Genomic DNA, 12,980 nt, shown 5'->3' on the forward strand with positions numbered 1-12,980 from the left:
GACATTGGGTAGGATGTGGTTATTTTCATTGATCTCCTTGAGAGCAAACACAATGGCCAGGATCTGCTGGTAACTCTGAAACAATGTTCTGAAACAAAAATTACATTAAGAGGCATCTGCTTATGATTATGGCATTTGTAATATTTCTGTACCATAATTTGTTGGTGTATTTTAGTGCAGTATATTTAGTATTCAGTCATGATCCTAGAATTGGCATAGCAAAATGGAAGCACGTATGTACCACTCCAGAACTCTCTCTCTCTCTCTCTCTCTCTTTCTCTCTCTCTCTCTCTCTTTCTTTAATGCAAGACGAACACAGGCTTGAGGTTGGAAGCATCATTTGTTAATACATGAGAAATGCCCACGATCAAAACCTACCTTCTTAAGAATGGTATATATATACAAGAAAGTAGCTTTATTTTGATACCAATAAAATCAAACGAAAAAAGTTAATCATGTCTAATTTTGGTCTCACAAATGTTAATAGTTATTACATCTAAATAAATTCTTCTGAATTTACATTATAACTTTAGAGACAATTGGATGTAATTTCTTAAAGTGGAGTTTTGGCCTTTGCACTGAATTACTTATAAGATATCACTAGTGACAGAATCATTCCATTTCCCTTACGAAGTGAAAATGGATCGAGGCAGCCTGTTTTGAGAATGGTGTTTCTGTAGCTTTCATTGTTTCAGCTTCTGCTAAAACAGTTTAAGCATCATGAGTTTGAACAGCAGGGAAGAGAACTTGAAAACAAATGAATGATGTACTTACATAACTCCGTCTTGAAGTTCCTTGGAAGGATGTCGACTGAAATCAATGGGATTAGAAAAAGTCAAGATAACAGAAAAAATACCACCAATGCTAACATCTCCAAGCTGATGATATGTGTGACGAATAGGAAGAGGCTCATCAAGTTCACATTGAACCCTAGGATCTTTGCATTCCACTTGAGGTATTAATATTAACAATAACGCTATGAAAGCTAACATCTTCCATGAAAGTCATCTTTCTGCGTACAAATGCCCCTGTCTGCAGCATGATCCTTGAATGCCTCCAAGTAGATCAGACTGACCTGACTTCTTCAGATGTTTTTAGACAGAAACAGAGAGTACAACATACTATTGAATCAACTCACAGAGCTTTGGGGCTTCCAGCCATGGGTTGCTATGTCACAGAGAATATTAATAGCATACTTCAGGGTCAGTTCCTCCATTTGCCTTGGAATCCCATGGGTGTGGAAGAGAAAATAAGTAACCAATGTTTAATTATAGCTGAGATAATAACTGACCCAGAGTTCTGAGCTCTTTAGCTGAGAAAAATATATCACAACTCAAAAGAAAACATGCCAGGTTCCCCTGAGACAACAAGCAGTGATCCATAGCAAGGAAATTTGATTAAAATTAGAAAAATCTGCCTAGATGGATGCACGCACCTGAGAGAGAGAGAGAGAGAGAGAGAGAGAGAGAGAGAGGAAGGAACAGTGTATAAAAAGTATAGTTAAAATGTCTTTACTATAGACTTAACTAAAGTCAAGCTTTACTTCTTATAAATACATGGGCACAACTGGGTAATTTTATTTGCAACAAAAGGTTTTAAACTATCTCAGGTCGCAACTAACACAATGGATTTTTAACACATTACAATTGTTGATAAAGTACTTACAGTATCATCTGTCTCAGATTACAATGATTTAGCAGTCGTGACAATGGTATAGATTTATTTGGCATATACTGGTTAGTAATTTCCATGTTTCCAAGGATGTCCGGGTCAAATTGAAATTCCTGTCTCATGCTACTGTGAGAAAAATGAATCTTTGGGTGAAAAAGACAAGTTTTTAGAGGCCTCAGATGAATGGGATTGCTTTAATAAGATTGAAACATAAAGGCATGTGGAAGCATCCTTGAAGCTGATGTGAACCAGGCCAGTTGTAAACTTCTTATCACAAACATCCCCATAGCAACTCAGGCATCTACCCTGAGGGAGGATGCCTTCTTCCTGGCATTTGGCACCTTGAACTAATTTGTTTCTTCTTCTCTGTGACACTCTTGTTTTACTAGCAGATAACAGAGGGGCAGAGAGTAACTAGAGAACTATTGCTTATTTAGGTCTGCCTGCATCATCATATTAATATGTATGTGTATACGTATATGTTCTTTTTCCCTTCCCCTTCTTGTAGAACTGTATAAATATCAGAGCATCCATTTTGCCTGTAGGGGGGAGTGCCTCCCACTAACTTCTGGTGGGGTTCCCCTCCAGTACGTACTGCTCAATAATCACTGCAGTGAAGCCTTGATTATTCTGCATTTGTGTCCTGCGTTTTGATCCCACAGAAACTGGTGTCAGCAGTGGGATTCACAGTTTTCGAGCTGCGACCAGAGACGACAGCAGGGCGCCCTTCAGGGTGAGTGTTGTGGTGAGTCTGATCCCATGTCCCTTTCTGGCTGCAGATAAGGGCACTGTTTAGGTGTGTGTGTAAGGCAACTGTCTGTGTCTAAAAGTCTATTTTGGCTAGGGAGGTTTGTCAGGAAATTTTGGCCATGCCAAATCCTTATCTGCCCCTGGCTTCCTGCGAGCTTAATTGTGATGACCGGGAGTGTCCAGAAAGCAAGGGAGAGTTTGGTCTTGGCAGACTGAGTGTGTTCCTTTTGTGTCGAGCAGAGGCTGACCCCGAGACTCTGCTCAGACTCCCTTTCCCTATTGTTTCTCTTTGAATGAAGTTGCTTTAAGCTGCTGATAGGTAAGGAGGGAAGTGTTAACAGTGTCCAGGCAGGCTGTGAGAGGTTTTTGAGTGAAAGTGTTAAGGATCACATAAAAGCTGATCCTCCCCAGTCGTAACAGCCCGTACACGTGAATCAAAGGACGAGAATAATCAATGCAGGAAGGGAAAAGCCGGCAAAAGAGGAACCTCCACATCCCGGATGCGGGCAGAGATTGAAAATTAAAGATAAGTAAATTTAAAGTTTAAAAAGGGTCTCTGGGAGGAAAGGGAAGAAAAGAAAAAGAAAAAGAAAAAAAGAAAAAATGGGTAATTTGCATACTAAGCATGCTTTGAAGGAAGCTCCACAAGGAGCTCCCATTAGATTTATGCAGCAAAAGTTTGGTTTAGAAGAAATTAAATATATGTAACAATGGCATAATGGTACTAAGAGTTACAGCTGTGCTCAGTGGCCACTTTGGGAAGTTGGGAGAAAAACAGACTTTTTGAGTCTCCCACCCAAAAATAAAGAAAAAGAATTAAAGCTATTTGCTATTTGGAATACAGAAATTGTTAGGTGAAAAGCAGAAAGCAGAGCCAGCAGCTGGAAAAATAACTTCTAAAAACTGCAGTCAGAAACACAAGCAGACGGAGAGGAAAAAGTTAACAGGGAAAACAAAGAAGCTGCTAGCAAACCATCAACAGAGATGGAAAGGTTTCAATCTTTAGCACAACTTTATCCCCAATTGTCAAAATGAATTGAGGAGAGAGAGTTAACTTTACTACAATGGGAAGACCCTCTCCTGGAAAACATGCTAACAGCCCCTCCTCTTAATCAACAAAGGGAAACTTTGCAAGACAGGCAATTTGCTCAACCAGCAGTTGAAGCAAGGGTAGGGGAAAGAGCTGCTACAGCCCCCTTTCCCCACCTGGACCAGCAGATTCCACCATTAGCAGCCCTGTGGCGAGCCACACTAGATCTCACACTCAATTATATCCTATGAAATTGTATACCAAGTGGCACAGGGGAAGTCACAGAAGTACACGTTCCTTGGAATCCCCGAGAATCCAACTGGCCAACAGAAGCTCCAAAACTTGCTAATGGAGCAGGGAATCTTCAGCAATCATTTGCAAATGCACATTCCTTTGCTATTGCAGTTATTTATCCAACAGTAATGGATTGGACTAAAATCACTGATGTAAAACAAAAAACAGATGAAAATCCTGGTGATTTTTATGAGAAACTGATAGCTGCCTTTAAAAAATATGGGGGAACTCAGGACCCTGAAACAGAAATGCTGAATGCTGTTCATCAGCACTTTGTCAATCAGCTAGACCCATGGCTAAGAAACAGATTCTAAGAATCCATCTCTGAAGATGGAAAAGTGAATCTCTCAATGAGATCAGGGATGAAGCCACCCATCACTGTCGTCGGCAAATACTTCTGGAGAAAAAGGAAAAGCATAAAGTCAGAATAGCTGCCTTGCAATTACATACAGGTCAAGGGCCCACCAGAAATCCTCAAGATAAATATGTCTATGACAGGAGAAGAGGATCTAGATGGAGAGGAAGCATGAGGCAAGAAAAAGGAAGTTTTCAGAATAACGGAAGGAATTCAGGATGTTTCCTTCCACACAAGGCTACTGGCGAAAGGAGTGTCCCCAAAATCAAGCTCCTGCGGGACTCATTGCTACTGCTCCCGCTGAGGATTAATTCGATTAGGAGTGCCCCAGGAGGGCAATTGTGGCTCCTCTTCGACTCACAACCACTGGTCAGGGGGAAGTGAATATTAAATTGGGGTCTCAGAATATTAAGGCATTGGTGGATACTAGAGCAGACTTGTCAGTGATAAGAGCCCAGGATGCTAAGGAAATACTCCAGCCCACAAAAAGAGGAGTTGTAGCTGCAGGAATTTCTGGCATTCCTGTTAAACATGTTTGGTCAGAGCCAGCTTTATTTTCACTGGGCCCATTGACTGCTGAACATGCTTTTCTTATTGGCACTGATGGATCCCCAAACCTATTGGGAAGGGACTTCTTGTGTAAATGGAAGTGCCAGGTTGCTTGTCATCCTAATGGTAAATTGGAATGGTTAATTCCAAAGGAGGCGGATGTTAATGTACAAGAGGTTCGTAAAGCAGTGTTTCAGCTTTTATCTGCTAAAGTTGTCACACCACTCCTGCCTTCATATCTGCTAGCAGTGCCAAGGGGGGTGTGGGCAACTGAAGAAGGGAATTGTGGTTTAATAAAAAGGGCCAGTCCGTTTAAATTGGAGCTCCTTCCAGGGAAATCTGGGCCATGTCTGCCCCAGTATCCACTAAAGCCAGAAGCAGAGCAGGGCATAGCGCCTGTGATTGATTCGTTGCTCAGGCAACCGGTACTTAAAGAGACCTCCAGCTCATGTAATGTGCCGATATTTCCTGTAAAGAAAACAGGAAGTGATCCCCCCAAGTTTTAACTCAGCAACATGGGGACTCAAGAAGACCAGTAGCTTATTTGTCTTACAAGTTGGATCCAGTAGCCCAAGCATATTCACCTTGTCTACGATTCATGAGGTACAGGCCCTTTTAAACCATGGGCATCTGCTACCTATTTCAGCATCCCGCCTCACATCATATGACATGCAACTTTTGCAGAATCCAAATGTAACACTTCCTAAAGCTCCTCTCCAGAATCCCGCAAACTTTAAAATGTACTGTGATGGTACTAATTTCATCACAGAGAGGGGAGAGCGCAAGGCAGGCTATGCAGTCACCACAGAACATTCTGTTATAGAAGCTGACAGCATTGACAGTAGCAGAACTAGTAGCCTTACATCAAGCCTTGTCTTATGTAAGGACACAATCAGTTAACATCTATACTGATTCAAGATATGCATTGGGAATAGCTCAAGATTACAGTCAACTATGGAAAAATGGGGAATTCCTGACAAGCAGTGGAACAGAAATTAAATATGGCCCATTAATTTGTGCTAGTTTAGATCTCATCCAGAACCTGAAAGCTTTAGCAATAGTCAAGGTTAAAGCACATTCAAGAGTTAAAGGCAATGAGCTGGCTGATGGGGCAGCAAAGCAAGCCGCTCTCAAACCACAGCCAGAGCAGAAATTTTTGCAATTGTGACCCTGCACTGTACCTGCAGATGCAGCTTGGGTGCAGGAATATGCCACTAACCAAGAGAAAGAGAAATGAAAACAGAACCAAGCAGCAAAGGAGGAAGAAGGAGTCTGGAAATTAAAAGGGAAAGTAATAATTCCCAGGATGGCAGTTAAGCACATTTTAAAGTTGCTACATGATCAAGGTCATGAAGGAACAGAAGTGTTAGCTCAGAGATTTAAGCAACATTGGGCAGGGGAAAGAATTAATGCAGAAGCACAAAAGATAGTTGGCAACTGTGCAATTTGTCTGGCCCATTCTAAGGGGAGAGGACTGAGGTCACGTCCTTCCCGACTGCCTAGAGGGCAGTATCCTTTCCAAATGATACAGATTGTCTTTGCTGACATGCCTCCGTGTAAACAGAAGAAGCACCTATTGATTGTAATATGCACCCTCAGTAACTATGTAGAAGCAATTGGTTGGGGCTGGGTAGATGTACTCCCATGGCACTGTTGGCCATCAAAAGCTCATCTCTAAAGGAACTGAAACTGTCTCCCTATGAAATTGTATGTGGGCGACCAATGCCTCTGGGCCTTGGCTCGATCCCCATTCCAGAAGGCGTTCACCCTAACCCATGGTCAAATTACTTACATGCTATACAATCTTTTCAACAGGAGCAGCACCAAACCCAAGAGCGAGTCAGACAACATCGTAATCAGAGCAGGCTACCTGAAACTGAACCATTTGACCAGTTGCAAGCAGGAGACTGGGTGTATCGAAAAGTGCATCAAAGGAAAGACTGTCTCTCTCCAAGGTGGAAAGGCCCATACCAAGTGCTGTTAGTAGCTTACAGCAGTGCAAAGCTTGAAGGTCTGACCTCGTGGGTTCACTTAAGTCATCTCAGGCGCGCTCCAGCTCCAGCCCCAAAAGCAAGCAATACCAAGGACTATGTTCAAAGCTCCCGGGAAACAAATAGATTAAAAGAAGAAAGAAGAAGGGTGAAGTTTTGACTATGAAACCCCGAAGAGCTCTGAAGATAAATTTTAAAATGGATTCTTGTTGCTAGTTTAATATTAATACTTGGGCTCCTGCAGTCATTTAAATTGTTTACTGTTTACTGTTTCTTTTTCTTTTTTTCTGCCTCACAGCAAAACTATGGCTCTGTTTACTTTTATGTTTATTATAGCCTATCTGCAATGCCAGGATATAAGATGCAATACCCACTAGATTGGTTGCCTACTAACAATTCCTATCTGACTTTGGTTCATTCAATAATCCCACCTGGTGAACCCTTCTGTGCTCTCGAGGGAACCAACTGGGATTCTGTGTTTAAAACATGTTTTGTAGGAGTACCTGATCTGTTTTTAAACGTGCTCTGTACCATTGTTGTACCACTCACTACACATAACCCACTTACCCTTGATTACATAGGGAAAACCCTCCTATACTATCAGTCCACAACCACCAAACACCAGTGGACCAACCAAGCATTATACAGGGTAAAAACCAAGGGCAATTTGCCACGGACCAACTCTGTGTGAATAGTTGGCTGTGAAGACAAAAAAGACATGCCTTTCCCTACCAGCTCTTGAAAAATGCTCAGGGGTAATACACCTCACCTCTGTAAAAGTTTCTCGCTACTTATCAAAGGGCTGGTATCTACTGTGTGGAAACTATGCCTTTTCATACTTCCCAGCACAATCCTCGGGAGGCGCCTGCACAGTTGGGCATTTCACTTCATTTCATGCAGTACCACTTGTTCAAAATTACACTCATCATAAGCCCAGGCGATCACACAGATATCAAATAGAGGGCCCCCTACTTGACAGTACCTGTGATGACCACATAGTGCTGTTGAATACCAAAGATGTTTGTGGGCTTGCTGTATCCCGTGCTTACCTGGATCTCAGAAAATTGGCCTGTTTAGTTATAAAAAGCATCAACAAGTCCTCAAATGCTATAGCTCTCCTAAATGAAGAGCAGGAACAATTAAGAACAGCAATCTTATAAAATAGATTGGCCATTGACTTTGTGCTATTCAAAATGGCCTATGGGTGCAAGGAATTTCCAGGTATGTGCTGCTTTAACCTGACAGACAATTCCTTGCGTGTGACAGCCACTGTGCAAGATTTAAAGGATCTGGCAAAACATATCACTGAACAAGCCCCCAGTAATCTGTAGAATTGGCTCACCTCTTGGTTGCCTGGAACTGGGTGGCTAAGAAATTTACCATTAGGATGCCTAGCTCTTCTGGCCCTAGTAATCCTATTACTGTGTACTGGACAATGTTTAATGGGTCTTTTTAACAATTGCCTCCAGAAGAGTGTAAGGCTCAATCCAGTTCTCCAGTCTGACCTGGAATTTGACCTTTCTGAAGGTCAGAAGGGGGGAGAGGACTGTTGATCCCACACTACCATAAAATCCCCTTCATTCTCAAAATTAGTTGAGTCATTCTCAGTATATAGGCACGCTCCATTTCCAAATCTCAATGTACATTAAAATGAAATTTTACTTGGATGATTTTATGAAACTCGCAGTAAATTGTTCTTCTGAAGACTGGGGAACTATCCTTCTAACATTTTCTTTTGTGAAGGAAGGGTTGAGAAATGATCCTATTCAGCACTTGAAATCTTGTGCCAAATCTCTATCCTGATTGAACAACACTGTTATTAAATTTAACGCTTCTCAAATAATAGATATATAAAATGAGAAAGCAATGGGATTATTTTAAAATTTTGAATGTCCTTTTATACATCCTTTTACTTATGAACATTGAGCAAAAACGCAACTTGCCCCACAGGTTTGAAGTTATTCATCCATAACCATCATATATTGAAGATGTGAACTTCTGATGTACTTAAGAGTTTTCTCAGCTGACATACTGTGATGCAGATTACTATCATGGCTATAGTTCAGCATCTAATTAATCAGTGATGCTGTTCATGTTGATACAGTCCTGGGTAAATCCACACCACCATTTTCCCATCTTTTCTCTCACCATTTTTGAGATGAAAGTACCTTTCAGTTGTATCCCGATGAAAGGTCAACCCCATTTTATGTTTCCTCTTACTGAGTTAACCCAATAATCAGTACTGACCCTGATCCTCTAATGGTCTGAATGCAGAATTGCAGCAGAAGGTGATGAATGGAGTAATAAGTCTTCTAAGGTTTGTTCATAATCCAACCTTGGATATGGAGGAAATTGCATATTCAGAAAGAATACATCACCCAACTATCACTCTATTAAATTATCTTGCATTTATTTACATTTAAGCATTTTACACCCAGTTAAGTGGAAAACTCCATAATTCTGCAGTAAAATTATTTGACATCAAGTCAATAAACCATTCTTTTTATCAAACAGGAATTTTGAAGGAGAGATCACAAAACCCTGCAATTTTGACACAATGCCCAGATCTAGCAGTGTGACTAGATAGATAGATAGATAGATAGATAGATAGATAGATAGATAGATAGATATTCAATAGCTCACAAATAAGTTACACGTAGTCCTCATGTAATGATCGCAATTGGGACTGGCAACTCTGTTACTGACACATTTGTTACGTGTCATGTGACTATGCCAGACTTAAAGCGTCAGTTCTGCTGTACTTGTTAAGCAAAACACCTGCAATCATTAACTGCAACAACATGCGACTATGATTTGAGACTTACTGCTGGCTTCTCCATTGACTTTGCTTGTCAGAAGCCAGCTGTGAAGCTTGCAAATGGCAATCACGTCACCACAGGATACTGCAACTGTTGTAAATGTGTGCCAGTTTCGAAGCACCTGAATGGCAATAATGTGACCACAAGGACACTGCGATAATTGTTAAGTCTTAGGACTGGTCATAAAGCTACTTTTTCAGCACTGTCAGAAGTTCAGACAGTCACTAAGCAAAACAGTTATTAACCAATGATTACCTGTATTGTCCATAACAATAAGACATGGAGATATTACAAACGGACATGAGCTGAGACAAATATGATGCAGGAGGACATTACTAAATGGTTGCAAACACTACAGAAAGGGAATGGGCTGTCCTTCAGAAGTTTTTTTTCTTTTTGGTCATTATTTGCTGCCTGTTGTTCAGCTCAGGTTTCAGTACAAGTATAAAGCATTTGGGAAAAAAGATAAAGCCCAACAAGCCAGCACTGGAGGACAAGATGGAGAAGATCTCCACAGCCACCATGTATTTTCCTTTGGTACTCAGATAAGTTGGAACAAAAGACACCCAAACACTGCAGAAGACCAGCATACTAAATGTAATAAATTTAGCTTCATTGAAACTGTCAGGTAACTTCCTGGCATAGAAAGCTGCAGAGAAGCTGATAATTGCCAAAAAACCCATATAGCTCAATACACAGCAGAACATGATGACTGACCCTTCATTACATTCCAGTGCAATTTCTTTCGACATTGAATGTACATTAAGGTCTGGATAGGGTGGAAATGTTACCAACCACACTGTACAGATTGCAATTTGAATAAGAGAGCAGGAAAGAACAATGGAGCTAACCAGTCTGCTCCCCACCCATTTCCTCATCCTGGATGCAGGCCTAGTAGCCCTGAATGCTACAACAACAACAATGGTTTTGGCTAATACACAAGAAACTGCTACTGAGAAGATGATGCCAAAAGCTGGTTGTCGAAAGGTACACGTGATCTGATTAGGCTGCCCAATGAAAAACAGAACACAAAGGAAGCAGAGCAGGAGGGTGATGAGAAGAGTGTTTGTAAGGTTCCGGTTGTTGGCTTTGACAATGGGAGTATTTCTGCACTGAATGAAGATCCCAAGCACTAAAGCTGTGATGAAGGAAAGGAAAAGAGCAGAAATAATCAAGCTGATTCCCATTGGTTCCTCAAATGTTAAGAAAGTGATATATTTTGGAATGCACTGATCCTGTTTTTGATTTGGATAATGGTCTTCTGGACATGGATAACAGTCATCTTGGTCTGAAAAAGAACAGGGCATAGTGTTGGCTTTGAAGAAGAGACTGCAAGTGAAACATGAAATATAGCTTTCTACCGTTCTTACTCAGTAATGTCATATTGTTACTGGATGTTTGCACTCCACTCCATTTGATAAACTGTATATCTTGGTGGGAACAGCCCCACCAGGTGTTAGAAGGAGCATGGCATAAGACGTGGAATGTGGAAAGGTGTTACATGATCCAGGAGGAGCTTTTTAGATTGCGCCGAGGAGATTGCTACCACACCTCAAACAGAACGATTAAAAAGATTGAAATCCCAAGCAAAACATCTTTACGATTGGATAGAACCACTTAAGGAGTTGCCTGGAGGTTTGGAGGAGGAGTGGACGGTTCGGAGATGTTTAAATAGACTGCGCACTGGTTTGGGTAGAACTAAAGATCAGATGGAAAAATGGGGGGTTCTTCCTGAGGACAAGGATATTTATTGTGAATGTGGCGCTATTCAAACAATTATCCATCTTTTGCAGTGCCCCTTGGGACCGACATGCACACAGAATGACTTGCTGGTCGGAAATACCTTTGCCATCAACATGGCCCGGCATTGGGCAAGAATTATATAAATCTATATTTTTATCAAAGTTTTTAATTTTTTAAAATTTAGATTAATAATGATCTCCATTCCACTTCCTGCATTTCTAGCCATGCTCAACACTAATCAAAAAGAAAGCTAACTTCAGTGATGAAACAGAACACAAAGCTAATCTCTCTTCTGTGTTTTGATACTATACATTTTGTATTATAAATGGTTTTACCATGTTTTAATACACTGCTTGCAAGATTTGCTGTGTTCCAGTGCATAATATTTGCATTCATCTTCAATTTCTATATCTGAATTTGTAAATATTTTAAGAAATAGAGGGAAAGAAAAGAAAGTATATATGTGTGTATAAGATATATGTGTGTATGTAGGCATGAATATATCACATATGTCTTACACACATAGAGGGTTTTCAATGCACACATAAATATGTATGCATTTTTATATGTATACAAAGTTTTACACAAAACATTCAATAAAGGACAGCCATATTTCATTTTAATCCTCCATACAGAATCTACATATGTAAACAACTTGTTCACAACATCAAGTCTTTAATCCATTGCATAATTGGGGCCATACATTTACCTTTACGTGTTGAAGGACTGGTCTTTTAGCTATAAGAAGGATGCAGAAAATCCATTCCTGCTGTTCAGCAGTCCAATTTCTATGTAATAGGATGAAGTTCAAAAAACTATGGATATCCAAAAACATTAAACCTTTGTCAAAGTCTAATTATTATGTGTAATTACTTCTTTCTGGAATGTAACAGCTTGTAAACATGAAAGAAATTGGACATCTACCTACTAGCTTACAAGAAAATATATTTGTAAATATGGCACATCTCACCATCCTGGTTTGAAATCTTCCATTCTGGACATGGAAGGCAATTGTAGCAGCAAAATGGCTCCCCTTCCTTCTTCATTTTGCTATACCCTCTCCGGCAATGTTCATTACATATAGAAATGGGTTGTGCCAATTCATAAAGGAAAAGAGAATGTTTTAACATGGAGAAAACCAAAAACCATTTTTGAAATCTGTACTTTGTCTCACAACCAGTAATTTAAAAATGACCCAAGCTGGCATGATATAATGGCTTCATTGGCAAAGATCACTTGGTGCACTCTTGGTCCACCATTGAGGGAGATAATTAGCCATACAATAAGGATGATAGTTAAATATTATGTTGATATTGATTTTAAAGGTTTATACCCCCACCTTTCAATCAAATGATTTCTAGTACTGATTGTAACACACACAAAATAGAAGAAACAACATTCTGGCCCTTGGTTATAAAGGGCAGGTGGTCCTCTATCCCCTCGTTCTTTGGGGCTAGGGTACAGTTGGCAATTAGATCAATTAGAAGACTCTTGAAAGCCCTTCATTTTCTTGCAGACAACTACTATCTGATTTGGCCATGTACAGAATATTGGGCATCTAAAAATATCATTCAAAGCACAGTCCCTTATATTTTGCCATCATGCTGTTTTACTTTTGACTTCTCTGTCACTGCACCTGGGCTATACACATTCCCATAAAGCTTCAGATGACACCAACCAAGAGAGGGTCAGGATGCTGTGTGAACCCGTTTTAGTATGAGGGATATGAGTCATTTCATCCAGTGCAGTGTTCTGTTTTGTTCTGTTTTTTATATTCT

At 40.4% G+C, this 12,980-nt stretch overlaps 1 protein-coding gene across 1 annotated transcript; it reads right to left on the minus strand.

The window, feature by feature from the left end:
* Positions 1 to 9,617: 9,617 nt before the first annotated feature.
* Positions 9,618 to 12,332, minus strand: LOC103060483 (vomeronasal type-2 receptor 26-like). Its single transcript, XM_015890272.3, has 2 exons — positions 12,173 to 12,332; positions 9,618 to 10,747 (listed from the first exon to the last, which is right to left on the minus strand). Exons 1-2 carry the CDS (start codon positions 12,330 to 12,332, stop codon positions 9,837 to 9,839), a joined length of 1,071 nt encoding a protein of 356 aa, XP_015745758.3. The 3' UTR covers positions 9,618 to 9,836.
* Between the last annotated feature and the right edge of the window lie 648 nt (positions 12,333 to 12,980).

Source organism: Python bivittatus, unplaced genomic scaffold (assembly GCF_059951505.1).
Source record: "Python bivittatus isolate LINGU-HERP-01145 unplaced genomic scaffold, Pbiv_v1 ctg000430_np1212, whole genome shotgun sequence".
Classification (NCBI taxonomy): Eukaryota; Metazoa; Chordata; class Lepidosauria; order Squamata; family Pythonidae; genus Python; species Python bivittatus.

Bases quoted from the DNA above. Each gene is read 5' to 3' on its own strand.
- LOC103060483 (XM_015890272.3), bottom strand. From the start codon at position 12,332: ATGTTAAAACATTCTCTTTTCCTTTATGAATTGGCACAACCCATTTCT. The intron at 10,748-12,172 runs GTGAGATGTGCC...GTTCTTTTTCAG, and splicing joins GAAGATTTCAAACCAGGATG to ACCAAGATGACTGTTATCCA.